Consider the following 20306-nt stretch of genomic DNA (forward strand, 5'->3'; position numbering starts at 1 on the left):
AACCAGTAGCCACAGGGCTGTTCTGCTCTCCTGCTAAGGACAGGGCCCACGGCCGGCACTCTGGATTGATGTTTGCCCCCAGATTGTGTTTTACTTTTAGAATAATTTTCAGGTTGGAGAAGTAAGAAATAGACAATCATGGAGTCCTGAGTTGGCAAAGTCTCCCCTTGATTCTGACGAAAAGTTTTCTCATATGCACCTACAAGAAAGCATTTGGCACTTCCAACATTCTGTCTGGAAATCTCCTTAGTTTAACCTCTCAAGTTCACGGACTGTACTTCCTAGCCTCTGTGTTACCTAGGCAACAGTGGTACCCATGCCACTTTCCACCATGAAATACCACAGCTGTCTGTAAAAGTCCAGTAAGATTTTTCTAACTGTTCTTCCAGCTCTTATTGATAGTTTTCTCAAGGGCTTTCTGACCTCCAACTACTACCCAGTTTCAAAGCAGAAGATGGAAATCTTTTTACATGGAGCGATGGCATTATCCACTACCATCGGCAGTGGGTGAAAGTTCTCATTGTCCCACACCCTCACATAGCGTGGTGTTGTCAATCTTAGTCTGTTTTTCTGGTTAGTTAGCTGTGTAATGGGATGACATAGTTGTTTTAATTAGTGTTCTATTCTTGGTTATTAATAAGATAAAGTAGCTTTTATTCTGTTTCCTGGACACCTGGATTTCGTCTTGTGTGAAATACCTGTTTAGAACTTTTGCCCATTTTACATTGTGTCGTCTCGCATGCTGTCAGTCTGTAGCTATTCTGGACATCAGGATTTGAAGGCTATATGTGTTGGTAGTATCTTCTTGCAGGTGCGACTTGGGTTGGCACCCACCTTCTTCCAGCATGCTGCATATGTCATTCCGGTGTCTTCTGGATTCTGTTAAACACAAGTATTTGCTCCTTTGAAGAAACGGTTTTTCTTTTTCTCTGGCTCTTTCAAATATTTTCTCTCTCTCAACAGCTTTTAAAACCTTGAATAATTACTTCTTTAAATATTGTATGCTCTCCATTTTCTTCTTTCTTTCTAGAAATCCGATATGATCAGCATCTCTCACTCTGTCCTGTCTTTTATCCCCACCCAGAATTTTGGGGTCATATGGTGATTCTGTTTTTAATTTTTGAGGAACTGCCATACTCTTGCCCCCAGGAGCTGTACCAGTTGACATCCCCACCAGCAGTGCATGAGATCCAGCTCCTTCACATGTTCACCAACACTTGTCATTTTCTCTGTTATTGAGAGTAGCCGTGCTGATGGGCATGAGGTGGTAGCTCATTGTAGTTTCGTTTGCTTTCCCCTAATGATTAATGTGTGATATTGAGAATCCTCTTATGTGCTTATTGGCTATTTATATATCTTCTTTGGAGAAAGGTCTATTCAAGTCATTTGTCCATTTTTTAATCGTGAGCTGTTAGGTTTTTGTTGGTAGTCTTGTTGTGTTTTAGGAGTTCTCTATACATGCTGGACATTAGTCTCTTATCAGAAATCTGCACTGCAAATATTTTTTCTTGTTCAGTGAGTTGACTTTTTCTCTGTTGATATTTTTTTGATGCAAAAATTTTTTCAAGTTTCATGAAGTCCATTTGTTTAGTTTTTCTTTTGTTGCCTGGGCCTTTGGTATCATAGTCAATAAATCATTACCAAAGCCAGTGTCATAAAGAGTTTAACCAATGTTTCCTTCTATGAGTTTTATAGTTTTAGGTCTTACATTTAGGTCTTTGATACATTTCGAGTAAATTTTTGTACATGTTAAGTAAAGGTCTGAATTCATTACTTTGCATGTGGATATCCAGCTTTCCCAGCACCATTTGCTGAAAAGACTACCCTTCCAACACTGAATGTCTAGGCATCCTTGTCAAAAATCATTTGACCTCATATGAGAGGATGTATTGCTGCCTTTTATGTCAATTTAGCTCAAATATTCACAAAGCATCGTAGGGGGCGAGGAACTAAGGCAAAGAGCCTAGCTAGGATTCTGATACCCTAAGGTGATGTAGGCCAGGAACAAGAAGACCACAGTAGACTGGAAAGGGAGGTCAGTAGTGAGAGATTTTACAAAGAATAATTAAAAGCTCTTGGTGGCTTTTGTTTTGTTTTGTTTTTTATGAAAGCAAAGGTGTGAAGAAGTCAAGTTAATTTTGTTCTAGAAATTTTCAGCTCAGGTAATTAGGAGAAGGCTAGTAATTAATAAAAATGAAAAGTCTAGGGGAATAAAATTGATGGGATCCCATCAGTCACACTCTCTGACTTAAAATAAGAGAGACCTAATTCTCTCCTTTCAATTTAAAAATTATGATATTGATTTATATTGCGTTAGACCATTAATTTGGGGAAACCTTGCATTATTTTCACACCTTCTAATGTAACCTTAGGTGCTCTTCTATTTGAATGACAGAAAAATGAGCAAAGAGTGCAGATTTAGCAAATGTTTCAGTAAACAGCTGGGTCTCAAACTGCAGTGTCCGGGCAAATGAAGCATTTGAGTTTTGGTAATGTAGCACCAGCCTTACAATTACACAAATATTTTTTAAATGCCAATGAAAACAAATGTCAGTACAGCATTATTAAGCATTCTAAGACTCACATTTCAATGGACATAATGAGTTGTATTTGATCTAGGTTAGTAAAGTGTTTGATTCTTGCTATCCTTAGATGAGCAATTTGGGAACAAGGGATCCTGACAGCCCAGCTTTGTCTGGATCTCCAGCATCTATAATTCTCTCCAGTTCCCAAGATGGAGGCTCAACTTTCCAGAAATAATTCTTTCTCGGAGGAGGAGGAATTTAAGGAGCTGTAGTCTACCTTTCTTTTTTTTTTTTTTTAAAGATTTTATTTATTCATTCGACAGAGATAGAGACAGCCAGCGAGAGAGGGAACACAAGCAGGGGGAGTGGGAGAGGAAGAAACAGGCTCATAGCAGAAGAGCCTGATGTGGGGCTCGATCCCATAACGCCGGGATCACGCCCTGTGCCGAAGGCAGACGCTTAACCGCTGTGCCACCCAGGCGCCCCTGTAGTCTACCTTTCTTAACATGTGGTTCAAAACTAGGTACCTGACTGATCACTTGTATTCTCAAATGAAATACTCATTAAAAAACATTGGTTTCAGACACCCATTCCAATCTTCGGTATACTGTGCTATTGGAGACATTAGTTCCAGGGGGATGGCAAGAAATGGGAGAAATGCAAATGAAGTGATTCTGGATTTTTATTTTTGTAATCATTTAATGTCCCTATACTTAAGTGGACCAAAGTTACCTGCTAGTGGAGAAGGAAGTACGTGGTGAGATTTCCAGTTCTCAGACAGGTGCGTGTATCTAGGAGAAGCCCTCTGAAATGCCCAGCTGTGACACGAGGCACAATGTTTTCTTCAATGGCTTCATACATATTCAGATAAGCTCATTTTTACCATCATCTAAAATTAAGGTGTAAATTTTGAGCTGAGTTGACATAAAAGGGCTTTTTACACCTCGTATATATTGTCAAATGTTAAAGGGAAAGTGGATGTCTGGGCATTTACCACGTATCTATCCTGATTTGGATATTCGTAAATATGCATTAGGAACTGTGTTGTGAGCTTTCAGCAGGGATTTTCCAGCTGATCCCAGGCATTTGAGGAAGTGAGATGAGATCCTCATTAACCCCAAAGTTAGGTACTTTCCAGTAGAAATAAGTGAAACATGCAGAATAGGCAGTGAGGTTATAACAATGGGATTTGACTTGTAAATAAGGGTTTTAGAGCACCAATATTTTAGGTATATTTTAAAAACAATGTTTTAGGTATTTTGTATCCATTTACCACGCAGGAGCTAAAATTCTCATGTGTGTGGGTGGGATAAATTATATAGCCCTTTATACTTTAAGAAATCTATATCCTATCCATTATCTAGCTGATTTTCATAAGTTCTCTGCTTGGTACTAAGCCGGTTATTTTTGTCCGAATTTCTTTTTAGAAAGGAGGCAATTGATACCTTAGAAGGTAGAATCCTGTCAATAATTGTTTACATAACACAGGTTTGGCAGCATTAAATCTTGCCGGTAAATTCTTCTTTATGAAATTAATAACTTCCTTTTTGATTGTATATTTTGGATTTGCTTTTAGGACCATTTTGTTTGACATCATATTGTTTCAGAGGGTTTTTTTTTTTCATTTTTTTATTGACTGGAATATCGTTTTTGTGTCCTTTTAATCCCAGACATTCCACATCAATATGCATTGCACATACATGGCTTTTCTAAAAAGTGCGTGGCTGGATTGGCTCTGAAGGATGGCTAGAGTTCAATGATTCTGACCTTGGTCCAAGAAGATGGGAGTTGTGGGTTAAAGGAAGGACACACTTCCTTTTAAAGACAGAACCTGGTCACTTCAGCTCTTTATCCAGATGGGCAGAAATGCACCCACTTCGATCATTCCATGGGCATCTCCAGGATTCAGCAAGAGATGAATCATGCACGCGCTCACAGCAATCCACTGGCAGGGGCAGAACTTGGCATTTTGCATTTGCTCATTTTTTCCAATCCCATGATGGCCCCGCTTGCCCGTGTGCACTGCTAGCGCCTGGCATAAAAACTCTGGTGTCCTTGCCAAGGGCACCAACAGGGGACGCTCCCACAGTCTCCGATTAGAGGCCATTCCAGCTCTATTTAGAACCGGCTGAGGCTCATCAAATGCACTGGAAGCGTGGAAGATCTTGTCTTGAAGCTTCATTTGCATGGCTTGTGCGGCTTTATTATGTCCACAGTATATTTAGTTAACTGTAACTTACAAGGCTTCCGCATGATACTTGCGTTTACATTTTTAAATGAAATTGGGAAAACATCACTTTTTCTTAGATGTACGTTTCATTTTTGATGACAATTTGTTAAGCACACAGTGACACAGTGAGATAAAAGAAGTTGATGTGAGGATTGTGCCAATCCCTAGCACGCTCTTTCACACACACACACACACACACACACACACACACACACAACTTGTGCTGCCCCCACTTTTCATTCTTGGCATGTCAGAGCCAGGAGTACCTTACTGCTCTGTCCCGAGTGCCGCACTCGAGGCCCAGACTCTCACTTCGCCCTCATGACATCATTTCCTGCTCCCTGTCTTCTAGATATGGAACCTCCGAGGCAAGTCCCACACCACCTGCCATGACTCTTACTCTAAACTATTCTATGGTCAAGAATTCCACCTCTCCCTGATTCTCATAAAATAATACTTTTTTATTTTCTTTAAAGATTTTATTTATTTATTTGAGAGAGAGAGTGAACGAGGGAGAGAGCACAAGCGGAGGGGAAGGGCAGAGTAGGAGGGAGAAGCAGGCTCCCCACTGAGCAGGGAGCCCGGGATCCTGGGACCCTGGGATCATGACCTGAGCTCAAGGCAGACGCTTAACCGGCTGAGCCACCCAGGCTCCCCTAAAATAATACTTAAAAGAAAATAGTTCCCTTGAGTATAGTTGACACCCAGTGTTACCTTAGTTTCGTGTGAAGTTAGATAGTGACTCCCCTCTGTATACACTGCCCTGTGCCCCCTTTCAGCGTAGCTCCATCGGTCACCATATCATTCACTATAGTCCCTGTGCTGGGCCTTTTATTCCTGTGACTTAGTCATTCCGTAACTGGAGGCCTGTATCTCTCTTGTGTGTATAGATAAACGCTGCTGGATGTTGGGAAAGCAGTAAATGTGAAGTCGTTGAGAGGAAGATGAGGGCATTGGAAGTGTTCATTCAGGGGCACCCAGGTGGCTCAGTCAGTTGAGTGTCTGACTCTGGGTTTCGGATCAGGTCATGATCTCTTGGTTCGTGAGATTAAGCCCCACGTTGTCAGACTCTGCGCTCAGCAGGGGTCTGCGTGGGTATTTTCTCTCCCTCTGCCCCTTCCCCTGCTCTAGGGCTCTCTCTCTCCCTTTCTCTCTCTCTCTCAAAAATCAATCTTTTTTTTTTTTTTTAAAGGAAATGTTCATTTGCTAACAGGACTGGCACCACAGTTATGCCAGCAAGAAATGTCTTATGAGACCAGTTCAATGAAAAAGATGGTTCAAAAGCTGGGCGTGTTTATCTGAGGTTTCACGTCATTTAGGGCGTACTCACTGGGTGAGTGAATAGGGGCTTCTGAGAGAAGGGGGCCGGAGGTGAGGTGTGGCCAATAATCAATCAAGAGCTTCCCTGGCTTCCTTTGCATTCAATATTCAGTTTTGGACAATCTAGGGTTTTTTATTTGTCTTTATTACTCTTTTGGCCTTCTGATGATTTCTTCTTCCTTTCCTCTCACAGTTTTTTCTTTGCTCTATATAGTAAATGCGAATTTTCCCCATAGAACAATACTATTGTCTGGTGACTGTCTATCAAAACAAACATTGTTAAAGTCTGTTTATTGTGAGCACAAGCAAAATCCAGATTCCTTGCATACGTTTTATAAGAAAGAGTTATGTTTTCTCAATATATTTAAAAATGTGAATACGAGCATCATGAGGAAACTTGCTATATAAGAGCTGAAGAATTAAAACAAGGAAGCAGAACATCTGTACAGCCATGCACATTTCAATAATATTTTAAAGGGCTTGCAAACTTCCTCCTGAAATTCTTTTAGTTTTGATTCCTAAAATCCACATATGTAAATTTTATTAACCCAGAAGTCATGATTTATAAACCCGGTGCCAACATTAAAACCCTTAGGAAGAGAAACTGTGAAGGTGTAATTGCCAGCCTTATACTCATAGATAACAGCAACCTTAAAAAGGTTTAAAGTATTATACTATGAATTTTATGTTACAGCAATGTTGCTTCTAGACAAAAGTGAAATAAATCAGATAATATGGTGATGCAAGCTATTTTAGTACCATGCTGTCAAGATTTTTTGCAATTGCTTTTCAAAGTGGCATTTTAAGTTCATTTAACTGATTGCTAAAACCACAAAGTCAGTGGTTTTTCGATCTTGTGTAGGAAGCAGGGAGCCAAGGCTGGGATTGGTTCTAGATGGGTAGAGAAGGGTGGAGATACCGAAGTGGCCATTGGAGTGGCAGTTAGTTTCCATGCAAGAGCTGACTGAATAAAAATATACCCACAGATATTTCAGGACTCTCCACAGTAAATAGACAGGAGAAGTGGAGACATTATGTAGCTCATGAGATAATTCAGAATGTGTGAGATTATGGGAGTTTGAGGGAAATATTGATTCACATGCTCTAAGACTATCTGGTTGGGTAGTTGAGCTGTGCCTTACAACCATATCCAAGTATTGAAGTTAAGTTTTATAATCAGAGGATTTTGTGGTTATGGTTACATGGACAGGTCAAGCAACTCCATTTTCCCATAAGCTGTTGTTCAAGGAATACCACTGTGCTTTGTGCTATAATGGCAAACGTGAGCTGTGAAAGCCTAGACCAACAACATTTTGAGCTCAGGAAAAGAAAGTTTCAGGGATATTTAATGACTGGTTCAATGTTATAAGTTAGCTCTAAAGCTGTTTAGGTTTTAGGTCAAAACAAGTTGCATTTTTCTAAAGTGATTGAACCTCCATTTTGTTCATTTATAAAATGAAGATACCTCTGGTTTGGTTCAGTGATAGTCTAATAAGATAAATATTAATTTACTGAAAGCCCATCTACAGTATGGCTAGCATTGTGGAAATTTCTTTTGAATATGAAATAAATGTATCGCACAGTCCTGAGTTAATAAATTGCAACTTTGAATTTTGTTGGAAGAAGACCTGTACCCATGATACAAAGGGTTGGCTAGGGCAGAACTTCTGTAATATTGTAGTCTTAAAGCCCCTTTCCCTCTCTTAGGAAATACTGAAGAAAGTGCTTTGGCTAATACGGCCATATCCGTCAATTCTTATTATATTAGACATTCAAGCTGATAACATTTTAAATAGCTATTTGTTAATTCATAGAAAAATTATACTGTGTTAACATAAAATCATATGTTGAAGGCATTTATTGATATTAAAATATTAACAAATATTAAAGTAATTAGAAGAATTACATTGTTTTAATTTTGGGGAATCTATTCAGTGTCTGGCTTATTAGAAGAAACTAGATTCTCACATCTACTTCATTAAGTGTGTTACAATGTTTTCTTATAGTTGAAGTAAATGAAGAAAATTCAGCCTCACAGAGATATGTAGTTGAAAAAGGGAGGGGTATTTTTGTAGCCTTCTCAGATGGATACTACCTCCAACCTCAAAACGTGGTAGTTTCTTAAGGTTCGTTGCAATGGGGAATGTGAAACTCTATCAGTGAAGTTTTTGTATTCTGTTCATTAACATCTGTCTATGGCTCTTTTACCCATGCATGGTTTCTTAATGTTGTGCGTTACTCTTTGACAATTATGGGATCACTGTAACGCAGATCTTCCAAATGTTGACCCATTTCATTATTGAACATCAAAAATCACGTTTGTTCATTTAATCAACACTCACATTTAAAAATGCTTCAAGTATTGAGAAGCTGTCAGATACACAGTGATGGACTGATTTTCCTTGCTTGAAGCTTGAGTTTTATCATTGGCAGCAAATATTGTCAGTTGTTTTCCTTAAAGCCAACAGATTCACTATGTTCGTTCTGCAGAAAAGACATGTACTCAAAATTTTAGATTTAAAAAAAATAACACTTTTTCATCAAGGAGGTTTTTAAGTAAAATAGTTGTCTACCCCCATAAATGCATGGGCACGAATTATACAATGAATACCAAAGGCTGTGGTTTGGTGCCACTGTCTTGAATCCTGCTAAGGCACCAGCAGTTTATTTACCGTTGCTTTTGCACCGTCGATGCAAATGTCAACACAGATGTTCCAGCATAACTCATAACATTCAAAAGTTTTCCAACAATTTGAATATTTCAGCACAACTCACATTTGTTGCCAGGTGTTCACATAGAAGAATTAGTGATTGGTCCGTGCTGATGCCGGATGAACTCAAGCAAAGGAAGCAACCACAACCATGTCTATGCATCTATTTGTTACACAAAAGCAAAGTTCTGTAGATATGATTTTGAGTCTCTTTTCTAGTTTAAAGCTAAAACTTTAAATCAGCAAGTTGCTGTATGGTTGGAAAGCAGGAGATTCCTGTTCTGTCGTTGTTGTTGTTGTTGTTGTTGTTTTCTGACCATCCATCCAGGAGACATCCAGCAGTGGCAGCCGTGCCCTGTTTTATTAGTCTGTCATCTCCTGCGTGTGCTTCTCCAGCCGAAGGAGGACGATGACTGACTTCGTAAGATGCCTCAGGGACTTCATCAGCTTTAGTTGCAAAAGTGTAATAAAAGACGTTTAGCTTTCGAAGAGCTGATTATGTCTACATTTAAAATATTCAATACTTTTGAAACAGTTATTTATCTCAAAATAATGCCACGATCAAACTGTCACAATGAAATTACTAGAAAATATTTTTCTGCCTAAATAGCAATAAAACAAATTATTAACATCTATAAAACTGAAGGAATGATAGCTTTTGTCATATTTTCATTTCTTATGGACAGCTTTCCCATCTTTCTTGGAGTAGATTTCTCCTTTTTGTGAGTGAGACACAGCTTTGGAATATTAGTGTCATCCTTTTCTCCAGCGTTAGAAATAGACCGTGTAAAGGTGGTGGAGAAAGTGAGCCTGACAATCTCCTTCATCTCCAACAAGTGTCTCCCCTGCACAGGAAGACGAATATATTACGGATAATGTTTCTTTTATTTTAGGGGAAATATTATTGAATCTCATAATAGTCATACAGTTAGGTAAAATTTTTAAAATTAGAAAAAATATTAAAATATTTTTACATATATATGCAATTATAAAATAAGACAGAAAATGTCCTAAATTCTAGTTGTGCTTTCATGTATGTTCGAGACATAATTCTAGATTTCATAATAACATTGTCTTGGACAAAAATGAGGTACAAAGGGGGCGCCTGGGTGGCACAGCGGTTAAGCATCTGCCTTCAGCTCAGGGCGTGATCCCAGGGTTATGGGATCAAGCCCCACATCAGGCTCCTCCGCTATGAGCCTGCTTCTTCCTCTCCCACTCCCCCTGCTTGTGTTCCCTCTCTCGCTGGCTGTCTCTATCTCTGTCGAATAAATAAATAAATAAAATCTTTAAAAAAAAAATGAGGTACAAAGATTACAGCAGGGAAAATTGAAGCAAGCCAGTAAATGTCCAGTAAAATTACTGAGAATAAACTGGATTAATCTCTGAAAATGTACGTCCTTTATACCCTAAATCCACCACCTTAGAATATTCTTGGAAACACAAGCAAATGTTTCAGTAACCACAATAGTGATGATGTCACCAAATAGCATGTAGGATCTGGAAACTCTGTAGTACATATTCATTTAGGAGCTGAAGCTGATGGGATCGTCTGTGTATAGCTTTTGAGGTGGACCATGTGATAGAGGAAGAGGGAGTGACAATTGTTTGAAGTAGTTTTAAGAGCTCAGCCTTCAAGTGAAGTTCAGCCATTTTGTCCACATTTCACTGGGCAGGACTTGGTCACACGCTACTCACAACTGTAAGGGCGGGTGAGTGTCAGCTGGTGTCCCAGAAAGAAAGAGTCTTGGGTTTGGTTTATTGGAGATTAGTCCCTAATATAGCATCTAATTTGATAATTTACTGTGGGAGCCTCTGAATTGGAAAGAGGTAGTTATATGTGTTGCAAATACATCAACGGTATGAGAAAATCAACATGGTATAAAGTAAATGTATTTTTTATATACACAGAGAACTATGTTAAATTCAGTAATATTTATGGTGCTCCCGTTATGTCCAAGTAGTCTTCTAGGTCTTGGAGAGATAGGAGCAGTAGACAAAAGTCCTTTATAGAGTGTGCTTCCTTATAGTCTGGAGCGAGTCAATGGCCGGTAGGAAAGTAAACCAGTAATAAAACAATAGTGGGTAGGCCGGTGATGGGTAGTAAGGAGGGCACATATTGCGTGGTGCACTGGGTGTTATATGCAAATAATGAATCATGGAACATTACATCAAAAACTAAGGATATACTGTGTGGTGACTAACATAACATAATAAAAAATTATTATAAAAAAAATAAAACAATAGTGGATTTTGATAAAAGAAACCATGAAGGAAGAAAAGAAAGTGAGAGGTAAGGTTACTTTTTATTTTTTAATTATGTTATGTTAGTAACCTTACAGTACTTCAGTAGTTTTCGGTGTAGTGTTCCATGCTTCATCGTTTGCATGTAGCACCCAGTGCTCATTGCCATATGTGCCCTCCTTAATACACATCACCAGGCTAACCCATCCCCCCACTCCCCTCCCCTCTGAAACCTTCAGTTTGTTTCCTGGTGTCCATAGTCTTTCATGGTTCGTCTCCCCCTTCATTTTTCCCTTCCTTCTCCTAATGTCCTCCATGCTATTCCTTATGTTCCACATATAAGTGAAACCATATAATAATTGTCTTTCTCTGCTTGACTTACTTCACTTAGCATAATCCCCTCCAGTTCCATCCATGTTGATGCAAATGGTGGGTATTCATCCTTTCTGATGGTTGAATAATATTCCATCGTATAGATGGACCACATCTTCTTTATCCATTCGTCTGTTGAAGGGCATCTCGGCTCCTTCCACAGTTTGGCTATTGTGGACATTGCTGCTATGAACATTGGGGTGCATGTCCCCTTCTTTTCACTACATCTGTATCTTTGGGGTAAATACTCAGTAGTGCAATTACTGGGTCATAAGGTAACTCTCTTTTTAACTTTTTGAGGAACCTCCATATGTTGGAGAGGATGTGGTTGTGTTACTTTAGAAAGGCTCATGCAGGAAGGTCTTTTTGAGAAGACAGTACTCCAGTCATGAGCCAAAGAAGGAGAAAGATCCAGCCATGCAAAGACCTGCAGTGAGGGCAGCGCAGATGGAGCAGGCAGGAAGTACTGAGTACTGAGGGGCAGCCTCACATGTGGGAGGAACAGGAAAGCTCGACATGTTTCGAGAAGAAACAGAAAAGTCGAGAGGCTGTGATACATTGGGCCAGGAGGTCAGGGGCAAGAACACACAGAAAATTAAAAGAGCTGTGGTTTTATTCTATGCTCAATGAAAAGCCAGGTGAGTATAATGATTTGATTTATATTTTTAAAAGTTTATTTGGGTTGCTTAGTGGAGAACAGCTTTGGGGAGAAATGTAGAGTAGAAAGTGGCTCACCGAGTCCAACTTCACTGTGCTTCTATTTCTGTCATCGCCCCCGAACAACCTGGGGCAACAAAAACCAGCCTTAGTGTTCTTAAATTCAGTGTAGGCTGCTTTAAAAAAAAGTATTGTGTTGTTTATTTTCTGTCTGTTTTCCATGTCATGGGGGCCATCTGTTATTGTGACTGTGATATTACTGGTGGCTCATTCAAATGGAAGTGCAGAAACAATTTTTTCCTCAAGTATTTTTCTCCCTCCCTCCCCCCCGCCTCTTCTTAACCATCAGTGCTCTCACCATTAATACAAAGACAAAAATAAATTTTCAACTCCCAGAACTGGCATTTCTCTCAACATTGTCTAGCACGAGTTATAAAAATGACAAATGTTAGCCTTCACGCCAGGAAATGGAATACCGGCTACGTTTGCACAAGAATCATAGGAACAGCCGTGCCGGGCTGAGACATTCGAATCTATAATGACTATTACGAAACATTATGCAAAATAGTGAAAAGGACATAATGAATAATAAAGAGTCTGGATAACTGAGGTGGGCAAGCTTGATGTAAATGTAAGGGAAAATAGTGGGTCTCTTCAACACCAGTAAAACTGCTTAATGGTGACAACCAATCTGAGTAATTCTGTACAAAACATAGTTCTTTTATTGCACACACTAGGTATTAAATATACATTTTTTTGAGGGGCACCTGGGTGGTTCAGTTGGCTAAGTGTCCGACTCTTGATTTTGGCTCAGGTCATAATCTCAGGGTCATGAGATGGAGCCCCATGTTGGGCTCCCTGCTCAGCAGGGCGTCTGCTTGAGATTCTCTCTGTCTCTCTCTCAAATAACTAATTAAAAACACACACACTCTCTCTCTCTCTCTCTCTCTCTCTATATATATATATATATATATATATATACACACATTCTTTTAAAGATTTTATTTATTTATTTGACAGAGAGAGAGACAGCCAGCGAGAGAGGAAACACAAACGGGGAGTGGGAGAGGAAGAAGCAGGCTCACAGCGGAGGAGCCTGATGTGGGGCTCGATCCCAGAATGCCGGGATCACGCCCTGAGCAGAAGGCAGACGCTTAACCCAGGCACCCCATACATTTTTTGAAAGAATAACCAAATATCCATTAATTTAGATGAAGGCAAAAAAACCTATTTGGGCATCTTGATCCAAATGAACGTGTTGTCCTCATTTCTGCATCTTTCTTGGAAATTGCTTACAGGTACTTCTTCCTTCCTCCTTCCCTCACTCTTTTTCTTTTCTTTCTTTCCTTCTTTCTTTCCTTTTTTCCTTCCTTCCTCCCTTCCTTCCTTCCGAAAGGTGAAAGAACTGTCTTCAAAATAGTTAAACAAAGAAATTTGTACCTTGACTCAAAATGCATTAGCACGTTATAATTGTGTTCTATAAGAAAGTGTGTCTAAAGAGTTGACCTGACCAAATTGTAGCCTGGCTGATCCAGGCCTTTCCATTTCAATGTATCAGTACGCATTACTGTTTAAGAAAATTAGAAAGAAAAAAGAAAAACTGCAATGAAAATAAGTAGAGTTATACAGTAAGCCTGATGCCATGGGCTTAGCGTCTCCAAGCACACAGACATATAAAGGAGCCCACTTGGATACACCCCGGCGTCTGTGCACACCCAGTCTTGGTGTCCAGAAATAACTGCCTCCGGAGAGGGCTACCCTTTCGTACTTCAGCCCTAGACTCTTGTTGAGCAGTGTCTCTCAACATATTTCTAACTTCATAAGATTTTTAATTTATAGCCAATACCTTAGTAGTAAAAAGAAATTAAATTTCGCAGTCACCTTTTAAATTGGATGCCACGTGTCTCCAAGAAAAATCGTAGCCATTAATGCCTTTATCCATAAGTAAAAGAAAATCCAATTCAAAGTAATTGAAATTATAAGTATATACATTGTTTCAAAAAGCAAAAGGGGGAGGGGCCCCTGGGTGGCTCAGTCTTTAAGCGTCTGCCTTCGGCTCGGGCGTGATCCCAGAGTCCTGGGATCGAGCCCCACATCAGGCTCCTCTGCTGGGAGCCTGCTTCTTCCTCTCCCACTCCCCCTGCCTGTGTTCTCTCTCTCGCTGGCTGTCTCTTTCTGTGTCAAATAAATAAATAAATAAATAAAATCTTAAAAAAAGCAAAAGGGGGAGGGAAGTGTGACTACAGGTTAGATGAATACGGTGCCCCAGTGATGTCTGTAGGGATTCGCGTTCTCCAGGTTTCTATTCTGCTCACCCTTGAGAGTTAGCATCTCCTCATGTCAGCACCTGTCAACGTCATAAGCTGACCACCGTGCATGATCCCAAAGGGACCGCATACAAACCAGATCACAGTGTGAGCCAGAAAACTATGTATGCCTTGTTTCTTTTTATTATTGAAAAGAACTTTCTCAGAGGTCCTCCAACTGGCTCACTGTTACATTTCACTGGTTGCATACCTATCTCAAAATCAATTTCAGGAAATGAAAACAAGCCCACCATTTTGGCTTCTAACACTTAGGATGCTTCTGAGGCTCCTGATAAATCAAGCTTCCCCCGAGTATGTGAGCAGAGAAGGACACCTACCTGGACCTGGGGTAGGTTTAGGGGAAAGCCAGGGAGGGAGCTGACATTGAGAGGACACAGGGAATACTGAGGAACACTTTGGAGGCTATCATGGACTGAAAAGTTAGGGAAGAAGGTCTGCTGGAAACAAGATTGTGTGTTCTGCCTGGGGAGAGGGGCCCTCGGTTTCACAGCTGAAATTTGTACTTCTAGTATTTCAGCGGCAAAGAAAATTGTGTTTCAACAATTTACAGAATCTGTTAAATTAGACAAAATGATTATATGTGTCATAGATGGAAGTTTACTCAAAGCTTGACGTAGCTATGGATACATTTTACAAAACCATCTAGTGTCCGATTATGGATTTAGAGATAATGAGTAATATTTTTATTTGATTCCTAGATGAAGAATGGCGTTGGAAGATTTTTAAAAAATGACTTCCTTTGTAGTGATAAAAATGCTGTGGTAATAATTCTGTTTTAAAAATGAACATTTCAGTCTTAACATTATCATACAGTTTTTTTATTTAACCACTTAATTTCTCTTCATATATTTTTTGGCAGATTCCTGAATAATTTAATGGTATATTACTCACCATCATTTTAAGGAATAAATGTAGAATAAGACTAATTATCTTTTTCTCGATTTTTAAGATCCTGACTTTAAGGACCTTGGAGTTTTGAAACCGCTACCAGGTTGGTAAAATAGATACTCAATAATGTTCAGAGGTCTTTGTTTTCTGCTCTGAAATATACTTTTGGTTTATTATTCAAGCTCCATTTTTGTATGTTTGTTTGGCATTTCGTTATTTAGCATGTGAGTTTGAGATGGGCGGTCCTGAAGGAATTGTGGAATCTATACAAATTATGAAAGAAGGCAAAGCTTCTGCTAGCGAGGCCGTGGATTGCAAGTGGTACATCCGGGCACCTCCACGATCCAAGGTCAGTCTGAAGGTGAAAACAGATTGGACAGTCAGCTTGGGAAGTGTCTGGACCATGCACTGCTTTGAACCAATGGACACACTGAGTGGGTGTCAGAGTGTAATCATAAGCTTTATTTTATTTTGGTTTGAAACGCAACTTGTCTTGCCCCATCCAAGGAATTTTTCGATGTCCTAAATAAAATGGAGAGGGTACTTCCAAGAGATCATTTGATCACCTGGACCAGAGACCCTAATGGGACTCTCCAACTCTGGAAAATCGATTGAAATGCGGTCCGTAATCTATGGGCCTAAGTAAAATCACACTATGCCCTTACTGTCAGTATCTGTAGCTAGCTCACTTTTCAACCTAATATTAAATCTTTGGAAGAAATTTTCCAGGCCTTACAAAATGTATGACATATAAAATATCATGTGATAAGGCTGGGGGACAGTGGCGAACAGGACCCAGGAGAGCCTGGCCCATGCAAAGAGGCCAGCCAGGACTCCACTGCCTCTTAAGCTCCTTTTTATTGTCGCTATGAGGAAGTATTGGTCTAACATCAGCAAGCCTCCCATTTTCTCATAACATGGAAGAAGGCAGGATTTTATGTTGATCACCTTGATTTTTAAATGCTGGCAATACATTTTTTAAATTATAAATTTACATGCTATTAAACTAAATATATTATGGGTTAGATTCAGACTCAGGCCACTATTTTGGAAATACTTCTTGAGTACAACCATATTTATCCTCTTACTGAAAGTTTTAGAAATACTGGGGATCACTTTGTGTCGGTCACTGTCATTGGTGGGGAGCGTTGATTATTTGCTTATCCCCCTCCCTTTATTGTCATTCCTGTTTCATAGTTTCAGCCAAGCATTATTGATTTATTAGGTTTGTCGTTGACTGTTTCTTGAGGTTGAAACAGTTTGTTATTTAATTAATAGATTTAGTGGCTCTGTAAAGTCTCAACCCTCATGTTGGAGAGACGAAGAAGGCACGCCAGCCCCTGTCCTCATGTTTCCAGTGTAATACCTAGACAAATACGTAACCAAATAATCCAAGGAACGAGACATGATCATTGAGGTGTTCCTAAGCTGTAGTAGAGAGGGGGAAAGTCTGCATACACCTGCGAAGCTAAGTCAAATGTGGAATCAAATTCAGCCAGGGTGTTCACTGAATCTTAATAAGAAACAGCGTTGTGTCAGGTAGACCAGGGAAGGGCTCTCCAGGTAGAGGGAATGGCATCAGAGTCATAGAATCAGAAGACAGTGAGCTTTTTTTTAAGGAATTAAGTGCTTGAATGTGACCGAATAAAAGTATAGAGATGGATAATGAGTCTTTGAGCCAAAGGGACCTAAAGAACTTGGATTCATTCTGGTAGCCTTAGTGATACATGGAAGAGTGTGCAGGAGAATAATGTGATCAGATTGGCATTCTGGAAAAAGAGTTTTTCCCTGGGAAGTAGAGACAGAGGCGTGAGAAGATGCAGGAGGAAGACGTGGCAATGAGCCCCGTGGTTGAGGCTAGCTTGTGACGGTAGACAGGCGAAGGAAAGATTCAGGATCGATAGAGGAGAATTTGGTGGCTGGATATTCAGGATGGGGGGGGGGGGGATAGCGTCATCTTTGAGGAGGCTGGTATTTCAGGAAGTATGTTGGCTTTCTTCACTTGATTTTCCCATGAATCTGTCTCTGGGTCTGCATACAATTTGGGAGTGTGGCACGCTTTGCCCAGACTTGCAGTCACAGACATTCAGAGCCATGCTCCATCTTCCAGCTTTGCCCCTGGCGAGCCTCTTTGCATCTGTGCAAATCTTTGAAAACTTTTATTGTATTATCAAGAAAGACCCAGTGATTCCTCCTTTGAAAGAAAAAAAAAATCAAAGGCTGTTCGTGACATAAAAGCCAACCCACTCCCTGGATTATAAAGGAGCTAGATTGCAGTTTATTATTCTCTCTTACATAATCCGTGGGTTCACATGCAAGTGCTATTCATTTTTCTTAAACTCTATGAATGAAAGATTTAAAAACATTTTTTTTCCAGTTGGAAACATTTGAGCCCCACCTCATTGCTGTAAGCAACATCTTTGTCACGGCAGTATTAAAGAGAGGGTTTTTATGGGAGCGTAAACACACGTCTTTCTTTTCCCAGCTGGTAAATAGGCTGTCTTTGTACAATTCCAGAGCAACGATACCCAGTGTACCTGTCTGTTACAGAATTTGGCATTCTGTGACCCAAAGGGAAGCCGCCTGCAGAGCTGGACAAAGATGACTCTATTGTGACAGGCTTTCTCCGTTAAATTAAAGGTTAGAGGATAGGAAGTGGCTTTGAATAACTGCAGAGAAAAGCAAGAACTGGATATGACTGCCTATGTGGGCTTTCTATTTTTGTGGAGTTCCTAGCAGCTTATGAGAATAGACTATCAAAGCCCACGTTAAACTTGAAGGGGCTCGTGGTGAATATTTGAATGATAACTGGGGATTGAACCATATTACACAATGCCGGTACTGAATAGTTTACTGGGGTTCTATTAACATTTATATCAAGTCTATAATGCTTCTCAGGCTTTTCGACAAATAGAAAATAGTCCTACAGATGCTCACCTTTAATTAGAATGTGATTAGTCAGATTTCTTAGAATTTGGCGTACTAGAGCGAGAAAGAGCATTGGAAATCTGCTCCTGATTAGCTCGTTTAACAGACGAATAAGCTGAGACATGATAATGAAGTCTTATATTGGCTAATAATGGAATATAGAGGTCCCTTTGTATAGACTCTAGAGCAAGGATGGTGGAGGGGTATTATGGTGTCTTGTCCTGGATCCGCTGCAGAAGAGACCCAACAGAAAAGAATGTTAGGTGATCAAATCATGGTAACTATTTCGATGTTAATTCCGTGAAGGTTGGGGGGCTGATGTATCTCTAGATACTCAGTACCAAGTGTAATGTCTGTCATTCAGTTAAAGCTCATGGAATAAAAAAGAAACGATGTATATCTAGAAAAATGGACATGGTAGCAATCTTCAGACATTTGAAGGACTGTCAAATGACAGAGGAACAGGAGGAGAAGGGTTAATCTGCTTGGTTCCAAGTACTACAATTTATTTGAATGCTTGAAACTGGAAACATACAGGTTTTGATTCAATATAAAGAAGTTTTTGGTTCTTGTTTTGATAATGGAGCTGCCCAAAAATCAAATGAGATTCCACAGGAGGAATCCAAATAAAGTTTGGGAGAGATTTTGTACAATAATTTAAAAGTTAGGTAATTTTTCGGCATAGATAATAATAAACTCCTTTCAAGACCAAAGCTTGATGAGTCTATGACAAGTGACTGCCCGAGTATTTGGTTTGTTGGTACACAGCTAAGGCAAGATTTCCATCTCCTGATCCCAGTCCAGTGAGATGTCACAAAACCACACTATCTGAGGAAATTGTCAAATTCATTAAGATAGGAAAGGACATTAGTCAAAGACTTATAAGAGTACACGAATGAAGATGATTAACTTAATGATTAAGGTGTTGGGACAATAAAACTCTAGCTTTTAGTAATTACCCATCATTTAAAACTTCACATTAATTTTTTTTTAAAGATTTTATTTATTTATTCGACAGAGATAGAGCCAGCCAGCGAGAGAGGGAACACAAGCAGGGGGAGCGGGAGAGGAAGAAGCAGGCTCATAGTGGAAGAGCCCGATGCGGGGCTCGATCCCAGAACGCCGGGATCACGCCCTGAGCCGAAGGCAGACGCTCAACCGCTGTGCCACCCAGGCGCCCCCACATTAATTTTTAATGTGCTATTACTTGATTCAAAAATGTTTTGAATAAAATTAGCATTAAGTAAACAGGAAAAGTTGACAAATATAGTAAGTCAATATTTTATAGTGAAGTTGTTTTAAAGTGAATTATATGATGAACTTAATTGTAGGCGGAATCTTAAAGATGACACCCAAGATTTCCAGCCCAGTCAGTGGGACCGTGAATATAAAATATCACATACCTGATTATGTTAAATTACCTGGCAAAAGGGATTTTGCTGATGCAGATAAGGTTACCGATCAGTTGGCTCTGGGTTAATTAAAAGAGAGTTTATCCAGGGGAGCCTAATCTAATCGCATGAGCCCCTTCTCTGGCTGTAGGCAAAAGGGGAAGTCAGAGGAATTAAGAATGTTTTCTAGGAGCTGAAAGTGATCCCTGGTAAATGGTCATCGAGAAAACAGGGACCTTGATCCTAGAACGGCAAGTGGGGGGGTTTTCAACCTCATATGCCCTTAGCAGAGAACACAGTCCAACCCACAGTTACTTTTACCCTACAGAACTCGGGGTCTTGTTTAAAGCTGCTCTATTTCTGCGAACTGGCTACGGGGCAAGGAGAAAACTAACACAGCAGACGAAGGATAGGACCTGTACTCCATTACAATAAGTTTTAGGGTCCTGAGGACTGAGTCTGCCTTTATTATCTCCAAAAATGAAAAAAAAATTGGGTAAACAAAATGGCAATTTTAACTGGCTAGATAACCACCAGCGAACACGTCGTGATTCAACTTTGTTTTTCCCTGAAATCTCAGTTTTTGTACGATCAGATTTTGGAGGTGGAGCATTTGGACACCTGCTTATGCGTGCCAGAAAATTATTTTAATAGTCTCATCAGGATTTGTTATAGGGTGTGTCATTTCAACATTTCGGGAAAGAGTATGATGA

The 20306-nt window shown here is 39.8% G+C and overlaps 1 protein-coding gene across 1 annotated transcript in view; it reads left to right on the plus strand.

Annotated features, from left to right (window-relative positions):
* Positions 1–20306, plus strand: part of NETO1 (neuropilin and tolloid like 1) — a 107508-nt gene that overhangs the window by 51974 nt on the left and 35228 nt on the right. Inside the window, exons 5-6 of the mRNA XM_026496481.3 lie at positions 15336–15377; positions 15496–15623. Of these exons, the coding sequence (XP_026352266.1) occupies positions 15336–15377; positions 15496–15623 (170 nt within the window). The remainder of the gene's footprint in view (positions 1–15335; positions 15378–15495; positions 15624–20306) is intronic.

The sequence above is a fragment of the Ursus arctos genome, unplaced genomic scaffold (assembly GCF_023065955.2).
Source record: "Ursus arctos isolate Adak ecotype North America unplaced genomic scaffold, UrsArc2.0 scaffold_17, whole genome shotgun sequence".
Classification (NCBI taxonomy): Eukaryota; Metazoa; Chordata; class Mammalia; order Carnivora; family Ursidae; genus Ursus; species Ursus arctos.